Source organism: Sander lucioperca, chromosome 3 (assembly GCF_008315115.2).
Source record: "Sander lucioperca isolate FBNREF2018 chromosome 3, SLUC_FBN_1.2, whole genome shotgun sequence".
Lineage (NCBI taxonomy): Eukaryota > Metazoa > Chordata > Actinopteri > Perciformes > Percidae > Sander > Sander lucioperca.
The window spans coordinates 531,257-551,602 of NC_050175.1; the positions used below are offsets into that span (position 1 = coordinate 531,257).

General features: G+C 41.5%; 1 protein-coding gene across 1 annotated transcript in view; it reads right to left on the bottom strand.

Moving 5' to 3' along the window:
• Window positions 1-20,346, bottom strand: part of adamts18 (ADAM metallopeptidase with thrombospondin type 1 motif, 18) — a 65,551-nt gene that overhangs the window by 13,071 nt on the left and 32,134 nt on the right. Inside the window, exons 13-18 of the mRNA XM_031309113.2 lie at window positions 17,097-17,269; window positions 15,730-15,860; window positions 14,447-14,570; window positions 13,860-14,104; window positions 5,018-5,138; window positions 3,556-3,682 (exon numbers count right to left, since the gene is read on the bottom strand). Of these exons, the coding sequence (XP_031164973.1) occupies window positions 3,556-3,682; window positions 5,018-5,138; window positions 13,860-14,104; window positions 14,447-14,570; window positions 15,730-15,860; window positions 17,097-17,269 (921 nt within the window). The remainder of the gene's footprint in view (window positions 1-3,555; window positions 3,683-5,017; window positions 5,139-13,859; window positions 14,105-14,446; window positions 14,571-15,729; window positions 15,861-17,096; window positions 17,270-20,346) is intronic.

Below are 20,346 nucleotides of genomic sequence, written 5' to 3' on the forward strand. Positions count from 1 at the left end.
AGGCCTGTCAGCACCCGAGATACACGCTGCAGAGATAAGCAGGCATTTTTACATTCCCCCTCCTGTCAGACACACAGAGCGTACACATGCATCCCACCTCATTGTCAATTTTTCTTTTCTCTCCTGGGCTCTTGAATGCACGCCCATACATCCTGGAGGTCTTAATGCAGTCATTAAAGCTTTCATGCTGCTCACTCAACTCAACTTTCTTCCTGTGCAGCGCCCATAAATTGGCCCATACACACAACTTGCTGAGAAATGGTGTCAGCTACTGTATAATAAGATCCAAGGGTGTCAAACACTGCTTTCTTTACCTGAATGGACAACCGCACTAATGCTATTTATCTGGGCTATACCATTTTCTGTACTCAAACAAAGGAAGGAGATCGGGACACGCACCAGGGCTGTTTAATTCCTTTCGCCAAGATAAGAGAAATGGTATGCCCGAGATTAGGGGCAGGAAATGCCCTCTCGGGTGGTGGGAAACTTGGAGGTGTAACCGATAGCTGTCTGGCTTGTTCAACCCCTGACACAGGAGAAAGTTCAGTCTGGACTTGTTATGGCATGGCTAATGGTGGACAAAATCACAGCGTCGTTAACATCAGACAGAAGCGGCATACATTTCTATTTTTACCTCATGGTTTGGATCCGAAATACATTATTTCAGCATCATACATTCGGAAAATGTGTGTGCATGCTGCCCTGTGTGTGTGTGTGTGTGTGTGTGTGTGTGTGTGTGTGTGTGTGTGCGTGTGTGCGTGCGTGCATGCATGCGTGTGTGTGTGTACTCTCTCTGAACCCAAGACACGGTTCCCTGCCTGTTCTTTGGAGTAGTGCTGTAAATCAAGCTAGCTTCAGTTCCCTCAGCCAACCCTACATACTGTAGGAGAGAGGCCATTTATTCAGTGCTGTTTCAACTTGTTACTCCACTGCACTTTAGCCTGGTTTCCTCCTTTGCTTGCTGCACTGGTCCCCGAATGCATGTCGTCTTTAAAAATGCATGCCATTGAGCACAATGTCTAGACAATAGAGATAAAACATGGGCTTGATGATTTTGCGACTGAGAAAGTCAGGACGCTCTGGGCAAAGAATTTTTGAGAGGGAAGATATGCACTGAAAGGAACAATCACTCTGAGTTGGCTTTGATGTCTCCCTCCCTCTCTTTGGCCTTGTCTTTCTTTCTTATTCTCAAGTGTTCGCTAAAGCAAAAGGTCCATTCCAGACTTGGAAACATCATCCTGCATTTACTTCATGACAAAAACAGTCAACTATTTAAGTAAGACTGGAATAAAATGTCTCTGACATGGCTGAAGCCAGGACTTTAGAAATACCAAATTCCTAGACAGAACCCCACCCACTTAAGAAAAGGTTCAATAAGCCACCGGTCAAACTGTGTAAAACTTCTAGGTATTTAAAAGACTCTATGCTAGCAGCTCTGCAAGGCTATACTTAGGCACTTAGCTACATTTATTTTTTATACAATTACATTTTTTTATACTCCTTATTGATCCCCAATGGGGAAATTACAATTTACACTCTGTTGTTATTACACACTGCACACAGGCCTAAAACACACACACACACACACACACACACACACACACACACACACACACACCCAGTGACAATGCTAACAAGCTGATGTTTGGCACGTAAACAGTTTACCATTTTCACGTGTTGGTTTTTATGTAGGGTGACCAGATTTCCCAGAACTAAAACCGGGACACTTTGCGCATGACATAGTGCTCGTGCACGCACACGTGTTTAACGTGAACATGTGCCAGCCCAGGTCAGACATAGACACAGACAGATTAGACATCATTTTGCCAACAGCACATGCAGGCCTACTGCTCACAACATAATGAGGTATCTTAGTTAATATTCATGAATGTTCTTGGTATGTAGTCTATATATCTAAGAAATAATATTAAAAGACATTGAGTGAGTTTCGTGTGGGACCAACCTTATTTTTCAGAATTAATGTAATCTTTTGGAAAATACACCCACTGAACTTGTGAAAAACTTTGTGAAAAGGTATTTTTCATTGCATGGCACTAAACGAATTATTTGGAACTGCTGCCACAGGCTTGAACTAAAGTTATGGTAACACTTTACAGTAAGGGTACATGAATTATGAATTCATGCATGAATGAATTCATGATTTGTACATTACTTCATTCCTTTATATCTTATGAATCATCAGGAATTGACATGAGTTCATAGCCTCTCATTCATGACCTCATGCATGAACAACACATCACCTAAAGCATTAGGTAAGGTGGCTACATCATTATGCACAAGTTGTGTTCAAATCAGAATTTCGTCGGCTATGTAATCGGCTGACAACGGGGACAATTTCATAGTGGTTCGTGTAAACTGGGACATTTTAGCATCCCGACAGGCTTTTGTCGGGACTCGGGACACGCAACTCAGAATCGGGACTGTCCCGGTCAAATCGGGACGTCTGGTCACCCTTTTTACGTGTTAGCATGCTAACATTTGCTAATTAGCACTAAACACAAAGTGCAGCTGTTTATTCATTTAACTGATCTATTTAATTTTCTGTTAATTTCCTCATTTTGATCATTGTGTTAACGTTCAAAGCATTCTCTACACTGCTAGGTATTTTTTTGTTGCTTAATCATAGTAAAATATTAAGATATTTAGTCCAAATGATATAAGAATCAGCAGAAAAAATCCGACATTCTGTGATCACATTGAGTTTATGTGTAATCATAGAATATGAACTCCTCCTCATGCCATTTAACTACCTAGATTCCCAGAAATATTAGTGTGGAACTGTACAGCTCTGTTTTCTGACCTCAGCTGAAGCCAGAGTCGGGAACACAGGGGTCCAATTTAATTTAAATGAAAATGAAGTGTGCTTCAAATAAAGCATTCTGAAAACATGTTGTAGACAGTAATGACAAAAAATGTAATATGTCTTGCATATTTAACTAATAGGTTTAAAATATGTATTTAGGTTTAGGCTCCTCTACTAATTAAGAATTGCCAGGTTAAGCCACTTCAGATTAAATTGCCTGCTTGTCAACCACCAGAAGCCTGTTCTCAGCAAGTGGTAGAACAGACATGAAGACAAAAAAATCATGATTCTGTCAAGTGTCAAGAGTGAAAAACCACTTGACACACAGGTGGACATACAGATGGACACACAGCAATGGAATAAATAAAGAGTGATTCAAAAAGACAGCAGATTGGAAGGACTTTCGTGTGTTTTCTCAAATAGGAAAATGGGGGAAAAAATTGAAAATTAGAGAGCAGGCAGTGAAGGGAGGAGGACGTAGAGCAGAGAAGAACACAGGCTGAACAGAGTAGTTGCTGGCCACAGCAAATGGACCACAGGCAACCTCTAGATTGCTTAACCACTGTGCGTGTGTGTGTGTGTGTGTGTGTGTGTGTGTGTGTGTGTGTGTGTGTGTGTAATAAAAACAGTGCCTACGGTTCCTGAAAATTTGGCAACATAAAGATGCATGCCACATATCCCACAGCCAACTGTACACGAATAACCCCCCCCACACACACACACACACTTACTATGCAGGGCAGGGCTGTGTGTTGCAGAGATGGGAGCCCAGTGTCGGTCTGGTGTGGGGATTGCACATGGTGGAGTTGACCTGAACCTTCTGGTCCTGCAGACAGATAGCCTTGGTCGAAATACGACCTGATGGAAAATCAGAGGGAGAGTTGATGTAGTTCTTGCATACAATATGACAACTTCAGCATTCATGCCAACAACATGGACATCTGAAAAGTTCAATTTTGTAACTGTGATTGATAAAAAATCTCTGTTAAGTCAGAATAGCTGTGTGCGAGCTGTTGCAGCGTCTCACACACACACACACACCTTAACACACTTCCTACTACAGGAATTGTACACAGTAGAAAACACACACACACACACACACACACACACACACACACACACACACACACACACACTAACATACAGATCAAATCTGACCCATGTGCGCTTAGAGTATGTACATTAATATGCACATATTTCTTCCACTTTCTTATTGTAATTGACCATTTGCTAAGCCCCACCCCCCCCCAGTTACTGTTGTTACGCCTGTCAAGTTTTCCATTGTCACACAGCATACATGCAGTTTACAATGATACCCGTGGCAGATATTTATTAAAGTTATTAGTAGCTCTTATAAAACAACTTTATGTGAAAAAGAAGAACTAAATAAATAATTGGTGAAACAATAAGTACTTGATTTTGGACAAAGGTAGACAAAAGCAGGCTTCTCATTTCTAGCTGATAACAGTCACCTTTACTGGAAGAAATATCAACTTCTGCTCGCGGATGTTATCAGCTGTAGCTAGCTAGCTAATTAAGATAATACTATGCTCCATGGTTTGTTTGAAAATGCTGTCTCTGTCCGACTTTTGGTCCAAGCTGACTCATTTTTAAACAAGAATCTTGTAAAAGGGGTCTGAAATATTCACTTGATGGCTAAATACATATTGTGCTAAAAGACTCAGGCTAAATTTACATGTCTCGGGCAAAGAGTCAACATTTTACCAGATGAAGAAAGAGCATTGTTATTGTGTTGCAGTGTAAAGCTATTATTAAGCTCAGAAGATCAGACTTGCTTTATTCTAATGTAACCCTATCTGGCTTATATACTTGTTTGTATTTTCAAACAGTATGTTTTCACTTTGAATGCTACAAGAGGAAAAGCTTTAAAGATAAGGAATAGCAGATGTATTTGCCAAAGGTAACTCTGTCTGGAGCAACACTGGCTTACGTTAGATCAGATAAACTGTTTAACTGATTAATCCATTCCTAACACTGTTAGGAAAAACACCCTCCAAACTCTTCATATACAAAGTATTGCTCTCCATACAAGCCTCATGCACACAGCTTCAACATGTGGAGAAATCCAAAGCTTTACAGGCCTGCCGCCATGCCTAGTTACGCTTGCTAAGAAATGATGGGAAAACTGATGTTCACACACACACACACACACACACACACACACAGTCTCACCTCCAGCACAGGGAGCAGAGCAGTCGGAGCGAACCACACCCCAGCTGTAGTCGGGTTTCCTCTCAGTGCGAGGCAGGGTGTACTCCCACACCACACCCGGGTTCTTTCCCTGCAGAAGGATCTGTTAGGCAAGAGCACAGTAAGTCAGAATAGAGAATGAATATAGACTTTTAACCTTTATTCATCCGGGGAAAAGCACACTAAGCATCCACATCAAGTTTTCAAATCTTCACATGCTTCCCAGCTGCTCTAGGGGTTCAAACCAGCAACCTTCCTCCCCCAAATCTCAGGCTCCCAGTATATAGGGCAGGGGTCATCAACTACATTTTTCCAAGGGCCAGAATGTTTCTAAGCAGACACTCTGTGGGCCGGACTTACAAATAAAGAAAATAAAATGAATTTATACCTTATACGCCTATTCTTGTTTGAAATTTTCACTTTCTTACTGAATTAATGCTATATTTCATTTTTTTTTATATGTATTAGTGTGAGCAAATTCCTAAAAAACATGGAAACTCCATAATGATAACTGGCTCTTTAACTAGAAAAAGATCTCAGACTAGGAGGCAGTTCACTGAGGAGTGATGGTTAAAGTCTGTGATTAGGGAAACATGGTTGTAGTATGCAGCGTCCTGATTGGTGGAAAATGCTTGCAGAAAGAAATGGCTGTTGTCAGGTAATGGTGAATGATGAATGGACTGATAAGTAGGCTATGCATTCATCATGTATGCCTCATTTGCAATGAAACGATGCTTTGCAAAATAATACAACATCATCATCAACAATGAAGAACGCGAACATAACGATTGCGTCATTCACGTGCATATTAAGTAGCCACATGCATCTGTTTTGGTCTTATAATACATCCATAGGTTTACCGCTCCAGTGGAGAGGATGGTTTGCTCAGCCAGCAGTTAAATTTATAAGAATTTGTCCAAATTTCAAGATTCCCAGCAAACTAAGATAAACAGTTAGACTACAAACAGACAGCTTTTGCTTTAGTTTGTTTGTAAAAATTTGCTATTTGCAGAGTAGAGCTGTGTTTGCGTAAAACAGCGCGGTGGACAAGAGTGGACCGAGCAGACAGAGCAGATTGAAATATCGCTTTCTACATGTTTATGCCTGTTTATACAGGTGAGTGCATTGATGTGCAAGTATTGACTTTTTACTCACAAAGGTTTTATTGTAGCCTACTTCCAGTAGAGACTAGCGTGAGTTGATCTGCCCAGCGGCCATTGGTTATCTTCTTTGTATCGTTCCCAGTTAGATACTGCGTGTTTTAACGCACACACATCTCAGCTCAGCTGTGTGTGTGGAGCGCAGGCATCGCTGTACAGAATCCCGGCATGTAAATAGACATGCAAATACAGGGACTGGGTTTGTGCTCTACCTGTGTAATGTTACCTGCTGTAAATGCTTGAAATGCTAAATAACAGAACGCATTTTTTCCTCTTTACATTTTCTGAATTCATGATTATGCTGCGGGCCAGACTAAACACTTTGGAGGGCCGGATGTGGCCCACGGGCCGCCTGTTGACGTTGGCTGATATAGGGAATCGCATCACGTTCACACTTACCAAAGCATACCAAGGGTCAACAACTACATAGGTATTGCTATAGAGCACTTCAGTGGTGGTTGTCAGTGTTCTTATTTGCTTATCTGCTTAGTCAGCTGAAACTAATAATTAACTAAGCATTATTGATAAATCCATCATTTGTTCTTTGAAATGTATTGTTTTGTGGCCGGGTTGGCTCAGTGGGTAGAGCAGGCGCACATGTACTTAGAGGTTTATGCCTCGATGCAGCGGTCCAGGGTTCGAGTCTGACCTGTGACGATTTCCCGCATGTCTTCCCCCTCTCTCTCACCTAGCTGTCCTATCAATTAAAGGCAGAAAAAAAATTATCTTTAAAAAAACATTTTTTTTTATTGTTTTATTGAAATGTTATGAAATAATGACAATTGCCCTTTGCAATTGTTTAGCTCAAGGTGACATCTTCAAATTGCTTGTTTTGCCTGAATGGCAGTCCATATCTAAAATATATGTCATTTAAAATGTAAAATCTTCACATTTGAGAGGCTGGAAACAGATTAGTGTACTGTAACTTAAAAAAAAAAAAAAATAAACAGGTCCACAACAAACAACCATTACATTTCTTCCCCTACATGCAGTATGATGTATACCCTTGTTCTAAGCCAATCTGTAATAAACACATCACACTATTTCTTCTGTATTGGTAGAACTTGAAGAATCTATACAGTATGTCCTGCACTGTATAAACAAAAAGGTTAATGTGCAGTGAAAGGAGAGCAGAAACAAATGGCCCATTGGTTTTGGATTCCATTGCAAGAGACTAAAGGTAAGACCACTGACAACGTGGCTGCCTAATTCAGCCATTTAGGTCCCACTGAGCTGTTAGCTCTACTACCCACTACCCAGAAGGCTCCACAAACATTAAGGAGCGCTTTGTTCCCTCTCTAGTCCAAACTGGCTGACCACACTATTATAAGGTCATTTTATTTGGACAGTACAGTGCACATATGAGGGGCAATTTCCATTTTCTTTTGAGAGTTAGATCTTCTTTTTTTTATACCACATCCTTTATACTGGCTGGGGATTCTGAGTTACCTTTTTCCTGTAAGGGAGATTTATTTGGACATTCAAGTCAAGCAGAGACTAACGGATGAATGAAAGCAGACATACCCATTATAGAAGAAGCATCAGGCTATCATTAAAGCAACCCAATGAGGATTCACTGCCATGGTGAAGAATTTAGTTTGAGGCACATTTACATGGTCAGCTCATAGTGTGTCATTTTAAACCATTTCAAAGCGCTGCCCTGGACTGGGTTCAGTATAGTTGTGTCTCTTTTATAACCCACCACGGTTTAGTTCAGGTTGGGTGTGTATTAATCTTTACAAATTGTATTAAGTCCAACTGTCAACAGCCATTCCAGTGCCTGAAAAACGTATCAAGTCTATCATTGTCTGCAATAATCAGCTTTGACAAGTGTGTTTTCTTTGGGGTATATCCTAAAGAACGAGGAATCTACCATCAACCATCCAACTTAGAAAGCCAAGCGCCTCCTGGGTTCGGTCCACATTCAACAGGCCTGGGGCGCATCCACTGACTGGACCAATCACCTTCTGCTACATGTTAACTGTTCCATGTGTAAGGTTGGCCCAGCTCCAGACAGGAGGCAAAAGGAGACGTTTATGTGGAGAGGAGCAAAGATCTGTCTAATGGCAGATAAACACACATGTTGGTACAGTGTATACAGACTTGTGAACAGCTGGTCAGACTTTTAAAAACCCTGCGCTAAAACAAGCTTGTTCGCCTGTTTTCTGTACTGATTTTATTCAAAACTCAGCCAAAGTTTTAGTTTTATCGAGCTGAATTAGGCTTTCTTACTAAAACTTAAGAGAATTTTACGTAACTCTAAAACCAATTGCATCCAAGTGCTTTGATATTGGTCACGATAATAAACACTGGAACCAAATTTTTGCTTAATTTCACACCAGGCGCATAAAGTCTAGAGTCCATTCTTCTCCAAAACAGAACCATCATACATCACAATCAGTTACTACTAGCCACCTAAGGTCTGATCTTTTCATAGTCAATGCTTTTACCCGCTGTCTAAAAATCTAGGCTCAAACCACATGGTTCTGTCTAATTTGTCACATAATGAAATGCAAAAATCCACAAAGTCTTATTAGAGTTCTACCAAGCAATCTCTCGTACTCTCAACCACACTATCAATATGTTATTGGCCGTCGGCCACAAGTCAAACCAAAGTTTACCATTTGCACACTCCCTGTCTCGGACTGTGCTCCCTCTAAGCTTGAGGACATCTAGCCTAAAATGTTGAAATTGTGGCCCCTGGCCTTTTTAATCTGGATAACAACCAGCGGCACTTTCACACCAACACTTCCTTTGCTGATGCTACCCACCCAAACCCACTGCCATTAAACAACTACCACTGCTAACCACACCAGGACTATTTTGCTTATCCAAGCAAACCAACTCTTACCAACATTCCTGCTCATTTGCCAAACAACCACCAATGATGTGAACCAGCAGCTAAGAAAACATCATTCAGCAGGATTTATTTATAATAATAGAGGACCTACACATCATTGAAGCATTCTAAATAACCGATCCCTCAAGCCATCCACAATTGTTGAATACACCCAACCAACCACAACGCTAACATTGTCTAGGAGGAGAGACGTTTACTTTCATATAATCATTTCAGACATATCCAACTCTGTCTCCTCTCCAGTTCTTCGGTCTGGGACAACTACAGCCAAAGCTCATCTCCTGACTGACAACTAAACACCCAAACTAATAGGAACAAAGGAACATATCCTACCTACTGTACACTACAAACCAAAATCCCACAACCTCCTTCAATCAGTCACAAGAGCAACAATGACTTCATGCTTGCTCCCTCTTTGTGGACCCAACTCACACTGCCATTGTGAACTCTTTGGTAGTCAAAGCAAACTAACAGCAGCAGCAAAATACTGCCTTGATATTAGTCACATATAAATCTACCAAAACTCTGCAGCCAATAAATACATGACCCTTGCCTGGACTGACAACACAAACTACCATCAATAGGAATTGCATGGGAAGAAAGAGTGCAAAAGGATTCTATGTCACTCAGTCACTGAGTTTACATGCAATTTAATAATTTGATTTAACAGAATCAGAACAGCATTGGCACCCATCTACCGAGCATCAGTAATATCGGTGAGGTGCCGGCGCATAACCTAAAGGAAATCAAAAGACAATACCTGCCCCAACAACAGCCTGTTCACCCTGCTGCAGTCTGGCCAGCGATACAAAAGTATCCACTATCGTACCACCAGACCATAGAACAGCTTCTTTTTTCAGGTTATAGGAGTCCTCAACTCATCTTTCTTGTGTAGCGTAAAGGTACTACAACTTGCAATTCATTTGTGCAATCCTGTGTTCTGGAATGAAGTTTTTTTTTAAAGAAGCTTCCAAAATCTCCCCAAACACAATAAACTCGCTATCTCTACTTTAAGCAGCCAGAGTCAAAGACAAGCGAAGATTATAGATCGAACACCCCCAGACATTGCCACATTGCCATCGTTTAGCAGTCTGTTATCGGTTATTGGTCGTTCAAAAGCGCAGTTGGCGGCCACAAAGGTTCTGCTGTCGGTCTCGCTAAAGCTTAAATACACTAAGAAATATGCCAATACAGTGACCAAAATACATTATACACATTTGATTCTTGAATGATCAAACTTGCATGGAAAAAAGAATTTAAGCAAACTTAGGCATTTAAAAATAGTTCTACACTGTGCTCACTTGACTTATCCTCTTTTTTTGCATCTAAATTAGATAAATGTTCATTAATAGCGAATGTTTGCCTCCTCTCAATGGCTTTTAATGTTTTAATATGGCTGCATCTAACTACTGTTCTTTTGGTCTATAGAAAAATCAAATGTATTATAAGAAACACGTTTCCAAAATAAATACTTAGGATAATGTGCCTGCCAAGTTCACGTTGGGTGAATGACAGGAGTCTATCTTCGTACAGTACAACATCAGACCACAGAGTGTCTTGGTTTTCACAATCCAACCACCACACCACTCATCAAGTCAGATGAGATGATGATGAATTACAATGTGGCAGTGACACAGATATCAATCTCACTTGCGGACCCACAATGCTTTGCCCTGGACTGGCATGACCTCGCCTCGCCATACCACAAGAATGTCAATTCAGGGGCAATAATCCTACTTGGTATCCACTGAGACCTGAGCCATATGTTCTTCCTGCTCTATCCCCCTTTCCTTACTCCCCCTTGCCAGCTGAGCTGTACAGATGTGAACACCTTGTCACAGTTTGCGCTCACACTCCTCAATATTTTCTTTCTTTGAGTGTTTCAAGCTGAATAAGGCTCTGCGAGTGATCAGTGCGTTTACCCTCCCCCATGCACTCTCAGTCTTTCTGTGACAGCGCCAGTTAAGTAGAATGTGTGAAACAGATGAAGATCAGCGGTGGAAAAAAGAAAAAAAAACCTACTCGCTTTCCTTCATTTGGCTCTTTTCATTTGCAGTTTAAGTCCCTGTGCCCTGACCTTAACTTCTCACATCCAAAGAGTTCAATTGCAGAATTCTTAATCTTTTAATCCCACTCTCCCCCCTCTTTCTCTCTATCCTTCTCTCTCTATCAACCTCTTTCTCCTTTTTGTAATTACAGGACATACTTATAGAGATTATGCTTGTGTCATCTGCAGATCCGCAGCAGATGTATGGCTGGGACACATGGACAAGCCGGAAGAGCACTGGTAGACTTAGGAAAGTCTCTTCTTGAAAGAATATTTAGGGTTATTACAACTTCTTGGGTCTTGGATAACAGTTAACACTGTACTCACCAAACGTGATGGGAATGCGGTGGAATTGCTCCCATAAAATATGGTAGGGCAAAAAACCAGCTGACGATCAGATCACAATGACAATGATAATAGTAACTAATAAATGGATGTTTAGCAGGTATATTTTTTACCATGTTAACCATCTAGGTTTAGTGTATTAGCATGCTCATACTTGCTAATCAGCATTACCCACAAAGTACAGCTGAGGCTGATGGGAATGTCATTGGTTTGGCAGTTATTTCATCATAAACCAAAGAGTGGGAACCATAGATTATTGTACGGAATTTTGTGCTAATACATCTTTTAAATGTTGAGATATTTCTCAGCATAAGTGAAAGCTGTTGATGGCTCTACAGGGAAAGTCAGTAGATCTCCAAAGTCATTAGGATTCATCTTCTGGCCACCATAAATGTCTGAGATATTTCAGTCAGGACCAAAGTGCTGGACCGAACAACCTTCCCACATACTGACATCGCCATCCCTAAAGCCACCAGAATGCTAAAAAATAAGATTTCTGTTTACCGAAAAACCTGAATTATCCAGAAATATAACCACGCTCAGTGAAAGCAAGATTGTGGCATTGCAGTATACAGAAATTGCTGAAGCAAATCTATCTATCTAATCTATCCTTGCAACCTCTTCTGGGAATGACCATATTAGATTGTTGTTACTCGAATGCATCTCTGCGAGCATTCAACGAGCTGCTCAAATGCCAACTACAGCAGCTACTCCGCTAAACTGCCCACAAACACAAGTCTCTTTTCTAAAATAGCTAGAAAAACACTCAGACATTTCCTGACGGTCAAACAAGTGACCAGCCAAGCACTTTAGTAATTTCACACTGGTATTCCTCCTGGAGGAGGCCAATAATTCCTGCTTTAACCGCAGGATTTCAGTAGCCCAAGGGACTGAGGGGAGACTAGCTTTTACATGACTACCACTTCACCCATGGTGGAAGGGGGGGGGGACATATGTCTACTCTTCACCTGGTTTCCACTTCTGTTTCCACGCCTAGGGTTCAGAGTTCATGAGAAAATAATTGCTTTCGCTGACAAAGTTATGTGAGAAGAAGAACATCCCACACATCCCACCGCCATTCACTTAAGCCTACAGAGTCATAAGGATAATGACTCGGCCACTTGTCAAGTATATATTTTCTCTCAGGAGGATACGCCTGTCCAGCATCACATTCTGCTGCTTTGGGACGGGTAAAGACTCGCCCTCCCCTCGAAGCTCTGGTTTCTGACACGCCGCTGATTACAAACATAGAAAAAAAAAAAAAAAAAAAAAAAAAGAGTATCATCAGCTCATAAATCACTTCATATACTATGCAGAACATCTCACTCCAAGCAACCATCTGATTTTATACTTTTCATCCCTTCCCTCTAACGGGCAGTTGACTTAGGGATTTTACTCGCTCTATTAGCCACGAATCACATGGCTGCAACAAAGCACTTTTGAGATCAGTGGCCATGGGGGCCACATCTATGGCTTTGAGTATGTGTACATGGACAAACACGTGACTGGGTTATACTGGAGCAAGCAGTACCAAGAAACTGTACTGCATATAATTAAGGGGCACGCTTCTGCCATGTGAGACTAAGCTGAAAAGTGAAAGTGGCACAAAGGCTGATTTAGACTAATTGCGCCACATCTCCATTTATCTAATGTCTGCATTATTCTCCCTGCCTGCTTAAAGGATTGGTTCAACAAAATTACACAAAACATATTTTCTCACCTGCCTTTACTTGTATCTGGCCATACAGAATTTCTTTGTAATTTGTCCAGGTTTTGAGATATCTGCTTCAAAGCTTTCTGCTGCCACCACAATAAAACAGAGACTAGCATTGACATATTTAAACTGTGTTCAGACAGAATGCAAAGTGCATTTTAAAAGTGCTATGATGGCATATAATGGACATTCATGAGTTTGCCCCAGAGTGGCACAGATTGAGCTTGACAGTGTGTTCTGGGTAAATCATTTAAACTGTTGGCTTTGATTTGAATTATTCCTAGATTTGTTGTGACATTTTCTTTGTCTTTATCTTTTACCTTTTACCTATCTTTTCTACTTCTTACCCTTGTGTTCTCTTTCTTTCGCTCACAAAGAGGACAGCTCGGCACAGGACAGGCTGTTTGAACCCTCCAAAAGCTCAAGATTTTTCAGATTAGAGCCTTTCAAACCACCCACACATCCCCAGATCATCCCTGACGTAACAAATCACAAAACACAATTAATCCCCCACAGAAGCATTGCAGACAGCTACATCCAGCCCTGTTCTCCCTACCACCCAAACTTATTTTTCATCTAAGCCTATTCATATCCAGACATAAAAAAAGTATTTTTTAAAAGAGGCGCAGCAGCTTCTGCCAGGGACCCTGTCACTGTCAATTGCCACAAACGGACATCACCCGGCAGCGGCGGCTTACTTCAAACACCAGCGTCTCATTAGTAGGTCCAGCGGCATAAAGGCTCTCCGGCTTGTTGAAGGAGCGCTGGTAGTCGAACACGGTCCCACCAAAATGGAACTTCCCCGGCCAGTCCACAGTCCAGTCCCCGGTCAGGTAGTAGTTCCTCTTTAGGGAGCGGGCAGCCAAGTAGCTAGTAGAGACCTCCATTTCCTGAACGTGAATGCTTCGTGCCCCAGCTGGGACTGTTACCATGGAGTAGTACTCTTGGGGGGAAAAGGAGAAGGAAGGAAAGTCAAGGCTGAATCCTGCCTGGATATTTGTTATCAATTCTCTAATTCTTGCTTTAATGCTTTATCAAACACTCCTGCACACACATACACCGTCATGCCTGCTTTACCTCATCACACACTCAACTTCTTTGTCTATGTGTGTTACTGGATGACATGAATCAGTCTATTATGGAGTGGGATTAGATGTGTCTGTGCGTGGATTTTCTCTGCATACTTGATTGTCCACTTAAGTCTCCCTTTGTCTCGCAGGAGGACTACGTTTATGTTCGCTAAAGTGCAGAGACACACTACAAACAAAGATAGAGAAAGGCTTACCGTTGGCTCTGTGTTGAAGGGTGTATTGGCCTTTAAAGAACTTGCAAGTGGAGTTGTCTCCCTTACAGGCTCCGCAGGCGTCCAGAGAAGCCTTGGAGCCCAGAATCTGGTCACAGCCTACTGCCTGCACACACACAAAAACACACATGCCATCAATGTGGACAGAACTATAATTAGGATGAATGAAGTCATTTATTTTGACAATCCAGGGGTAACTTGCAAACTAACAAAGTCATTTCTGTATTTTCAATTTATACAGCCATGGTTTTCAACTGCAGAGTAACGTTGGACAATCTGCTTCCTGTTTACACCAGCACGTGCATGTACAGTGTATGGGAACGTCATGTGATATGCATTGTCAGATGTGTTACTATGGGCGGAGATTAGTTCTGTTTCAGAGCTTAAATGCTTGTGTGGACGGAGATCAATTTTGTTTTCAAAACTAAAATATGAACATTTAAAAATGAAATCTAGTAGTGTGGATGTAGCCTTTTATTCCATCTGTGCTGACATCAGACTACTGCACCTGACCCCTGGATTATAAAGACAATATAAAGATGGTGGGGTGACGCAGCATTACTCTTAAGATTAGATGAAGCGTAGGGAAAAGACAAACATATAATAAAATTATGACATCAAAGTTGTTTGGTTGTACAAAATACAAAAAAAACAGAAAGAAATACAATAATCATTACACTTCATTAGCTAGCTTTTAAACAACTGCTCACACGAGTTTGACTGCAGCTTTTAACATGCTTAGGTAAATTAATGCTGGCACACAGAGGAAAAACAAACTTTTTTTAAAATTATAATGCCCCTGTGCATACTATAAGCAATTAGATGACATAAAAAGTGCTGCAAGCAACATGACTGCTTTCGACAACTAGACAGGTTTTAAAAAAAACAAGTTTAACACAATTATCTAAATCTCTTAAGTGAAACTGAAAGTGAACACACCCAAAATGTCCATTGTAATCATATTTTGCACTGCAGTAGAAATTGGCTCCATGAGATTCCATAAACATTTGAAGTTTTTCCAATATTTGCCTTCTTTTCAAGGCAGGTGTTGCAACTGCACATCCTTGTCCTTCACCCAAAACAGCACTGTGCCACATGATTCCGACACCTCTCCTACAACAAGTACGAAAAGCTTTTTCTATGTACTGTCAATGACAGTCTGTCATGTCCAAAACCTCATGTAACATTTTTCTACCAGTGCCACTAGACTGTCCCAGAGCAAAGTTGTTAGCGTGCAGCAAAGAGAGTCCATACAGACAACGTACCTCACACACTCCATCAATGCAGACATCTCCTTTGTGGTCAGAGCAGGAGGTGCCATCTTTGACTCTGCTGGACATGGCGAAGAAGAAGTCAAAGTCTTCTGCAATGCAGTACAGCTTACAGATGTCTTCATCTGCACGCAGAACACACAAATACATACAGTAACTATGGTATCAATAGAAAAGGTAGCATCAAGTCAAGTCAACTTTATTGTCAATTCTGCAATATGTGCCAGACATACAGAGGAAACGGAAATATGTTTCTCTCCGACCCACGGTGCAATAAGTACAAAAAATATAAGATAAGTAATATATACACAATACAATGAATACATTCTAAATAGTGCAAAAGTAAGGCAAAACCAAATGATATAGAAAACTAAAGAGATTGAAAATGTGCAATATAAAGTTAAAGAGTCTTTTATAAAGGAAAAATTGCAATTTTTGGTTGGGGAACGGCACTAAATGTTACTGATTCACCAAAACTCTTCTATAACTTGGTCAAATTAAAGTTTATGTGGCTACTGTACTGCAACCTGTTGCATATGCAGCACGTACAGCTCCTGCTGACGCTGAATTGGAAGAGACAGGACCCGACTATGAATGCACCCAGGGGTATTTGTGTGGGGCTACAGGTTTATTTAGTGGTTCAGATCAGTTATCACAGACAAGTCTCTACAGCCGTCTTTGATTAAAATAAATGACGGTGAAGGTGACTTGGCCCAAGGTCCCACAAGGCAGTTCAGAATCTTTTCCTCTCTACATCACTTCCTATTCATCAACAGCTTAAACGGGCCTGGGACGTCGGCCAAACGCTCCGCTCTCCTTCATTGCACTCTCTCTCTCTCTCTCTCTCTCTCTCTCTCTCTCTCTGGCCCGTAGGCTTCCTTTTTAAATCTCTCCCCACTGTGTCAGAGGGTGCAGGTGGCTACATGTCTCCCATGCACATTACACAGAGTGATAGTTTCCTCCAGCTTTTTGGCCCTAATCATTGCGGCAGTAAATAGAGGTTGGCATTACAGTAACACTTTATAAAAAAGATTAGGACTAGCAGAGTACAGCGGGATACAGAATGAAAAGACAAGAAAAATCTTGCCCTGAACAATCTACTACTCTGTGTATTTGGCAGCGCAGTGTTCTTTGAACAATGCGAGTTCTTTTCTTGTGCATTATGTGCCAAGAATACAGTAAAGGTGTCTTCATAATCTGTGTACTGTGTTTTTTTTAGGTAGGGGTCACAAAAAGCAAACACAAAAAATCTCTTAATAACAGATGTGACAAAAATGACATCCAAAACATCCTCCAGAGCAAATGATGCATTAAATATAAACGTTGTTCTTAGTGGATCTCATATGAACTGATCACCTTACCATCCACTTTGGTGTAGGGCTTCCACTTGTAGTACCAGCCCCTGAAGGGCTTGCTGTTGTACTCAGCGCACTGCTGGGCCCGGAAGTCCACAGCGTTGATAGGGCAGGGCCGAGTGTTACACAGCTGGTTGAGACGGCTAGAGCCTGAACAAAATTTACCGTTGTTCTGTGGCCTGGGTGAAGAAGAACAAGAAGAAGAAAAAGAAGACAAGATACAAATAAAAAAAAGGTTTATAGATCTGCAGTGGAGGAATGTAACTAAGTACATTTACTCAAGTACTGTACTTAAGTCCAAATGTTGAGGTACTTTACTTGAGTCTTTTCTTTTCATGCCACTTTCTACTTCTACATTTCAGAGAGAAATATTGTACTTTTTACTCCACTACATTCATCTGTTACAGCTTTAGTTACTAGTTACTTTACACAATATGATTTCTGCACACAAAACACATGTAGTTTATATAATAAAATGTTTTATTATAACTTAAACTAGGACAGCTGAAATGATACGACGATTAAACACAACTACTACTGATAATATTTACAGACTTATTGAAAGTCTGCATAAAGGGTTCAAAAAGCCAACCAGAGAGAAATATTCTAAAAGAGAAATTGCAAATGTTTCATGAGGAAGAAAATGCATTAAACATGTTTGTGAGACATCAAGGGCACGCACAATTTGTTTAAGAAAGAAAAACTGAATGTAAACTAAACACAGCTGCTTCCAAGCTTCACAAGGCAACTTTGCACACCGACATCTCCCAATCAGTGTTACTGATGAGCCGAGACAGTCTATCAGAGCATAATAAAATCCAAGATCTTATCATTTAAGAGCTTCTCTCTTACATTTTCAATCATCCATGATTAATTTATCAAAATGACACCATCTTATCTGTCAGTGTAGTGTTAGCCCTTATGAAAGCGTGAATTTGAGTTTTAAGCAGGACTAAAGATGACGTTGATTTAAAATAGGAGTGTCAAAGAGACGTTTGCATGCCATGTCAGATGTTTCCACACCATACCAAATCAACACTTCTTTAACCACACGGGAATAGCTGGTGCATACCATAAACAGGTAATGGAGCTTTAATATGCTATTGAGATGATACAAGCAATCACCACTTGTTAGAAAAACATGCCATGTCTGACTTCTCAGGCTTTCTAGACTCATGCCAGGCATTCCAACACAACCACCAGCAGAGAAAACTGAGTTTAGGTATTACCAAAGTGGTCTGCACACACACACCAAACACACGCGCACACACACACACACACACACACTGAGGAACCATGCTGATCAAACATGTCTAATAAAACAGTTCACTAAGTGCTACAATGTAATGAAACAATTTGGAAAAGGAGAATGGAGAGTGAGAATGAGAACCAAGAGGAGAATGCAACTAGAGGCCTATTTCTTTTGCATTTCCTTCGCCAGTGCACCAGTATTTTAAAGTGCCTGCATACAATATGAATGTCAGCAATAATCTGAAGTAAAACTGCATGTTGCTTCACTGCATTTTTATTAAACTCCAACCGTTCGTCCCCTCTATTCAGACTTGGGCTCAATCAAACAGTGACTAAGCTGCCAAGAGTGATGGAGCTCCTCAAGGTACCTATGTAGTTGTCGACCCAGGAGCAGCTGGGAAGCATGTGAAGATTTGAAAACTTGATGTGGATGCTCAGTGTGCTTTTCCCGTGATGAATAAAGGTTAAAAGTCTATATTCATTCTCTATTCTGACTTACTGTGCTCTTGCCTAACAGATCCTTCTGCAGGGAAAGAACCCGGGTGTGGTGTGGGAGTACACCCTGCCTCGCACTGAGAGGAAACCCGACTACAGCTGGGGTGTGGTTCGCTCCGACTGCTCTGCTCCCTGTGCTGGAGGTGAGACTGTGTGTGTGTGTGTGTGTGTGTGTGTGTGTGTGTCTGTGTGTGTGTGTGTGTGTGTGTGTGTGTGTGTGTGTGTGTGTGTGCGCGCGCGCGTGCGTGCATGTGTAAATCTGCTTGGTGCCGATCTTGCTTCCCTTGGTGAGGGGGGGGATTTGGCCCAGGTTTTCGTAGGCCTGATCCTATTAAAACTTAGTGGCGGACCAATGCAGCCCATATGGTAATGTGCTTACGGCAGGCCAGTGGAGGACTACAGCATATACTGGGTCAGTCGGGGCCTTCTGATCAGAGGCGAGCATAGAAGGGCGTCAGTTTGCTTGAGAAAGTTGAAGGCAATTCATGGATTATGGACAGTCTGGCCCCGAGTTTCACAGCCTTCTTGGTTTCTCTTCCTCTTTTCTCCTCTCCCTAAATCATCCAGTATCACTGCAACTGTAAAACTACTCCCAACAACAAGACAGAAACCAGATATGACTTTTGAGTTTTCAGTTTGTGTTTCAGTCATTCCTCTTCTGTCTCTACACCCCAACTCCAACGCAGCCCTCAGGACCCCTTAAGGATACTTAAATGCCCCTGGAGCCCGATAAATCTGCCCGGCGACAGAAGCTGAGACTGAACTCCCTGTAGGTCAAAGGTCATCGTGTCTAGTCTTGTCTTTTCCTTAAGTCACCTGCTCCCCCCTGCCTCTCTCGCAACTTCCATTCTGCGGCTCTGTTAGGGCCCTAACCCCTGCAAGACCCCTTTACAAGTCCACCGGGAGACTACACCAAACACAGTTCCATCTAAGCACTGTCGCCCCTCATCGTACACCCCCCACTCCCTTTAAATTGAGTGTGTGACAAAATGTGCTCCTTACAAAACCAGGTCAAAATGGAGAACCTAATCTCCTAGGCTTGTTGGTGAGGATTAGGCTGACTGTGTTTGATCTGGCAGGTGGTCTACAGGGAATGGAGGAGCGAGGAGGGTAGGACAGGGAGAAGATTCATTTTCCGTCTCGGAGCAACTCCTAGATGGGATGGCTTCAATCGGCTGATCCCATAGAACTCTTTTACAAGACTGAGCAAAACATACATGCTGGCCTCATAAAACGGATGAGTATGTGCAGAATCAAATGAAGGATGTTTAAGACTGCTCCTGCTGAGTGAAGATTTTGTAGTAGGGCAGAGGTGAAAATGTACAAGACGCTGTCATATCTGTACGGTCCACTTCTAAACAACGTAGGATTTTATTTGATCTTGTGTCCTTTCCCGGAAACGTATTCACACATCATTTATGTATACATCTTCACATACTGCAAGTCTGACAATAATCTTTCTGGTTAAAAAAATGTCAGTGTCCTCAGAGGAGGGCCCAGACTGACCAGA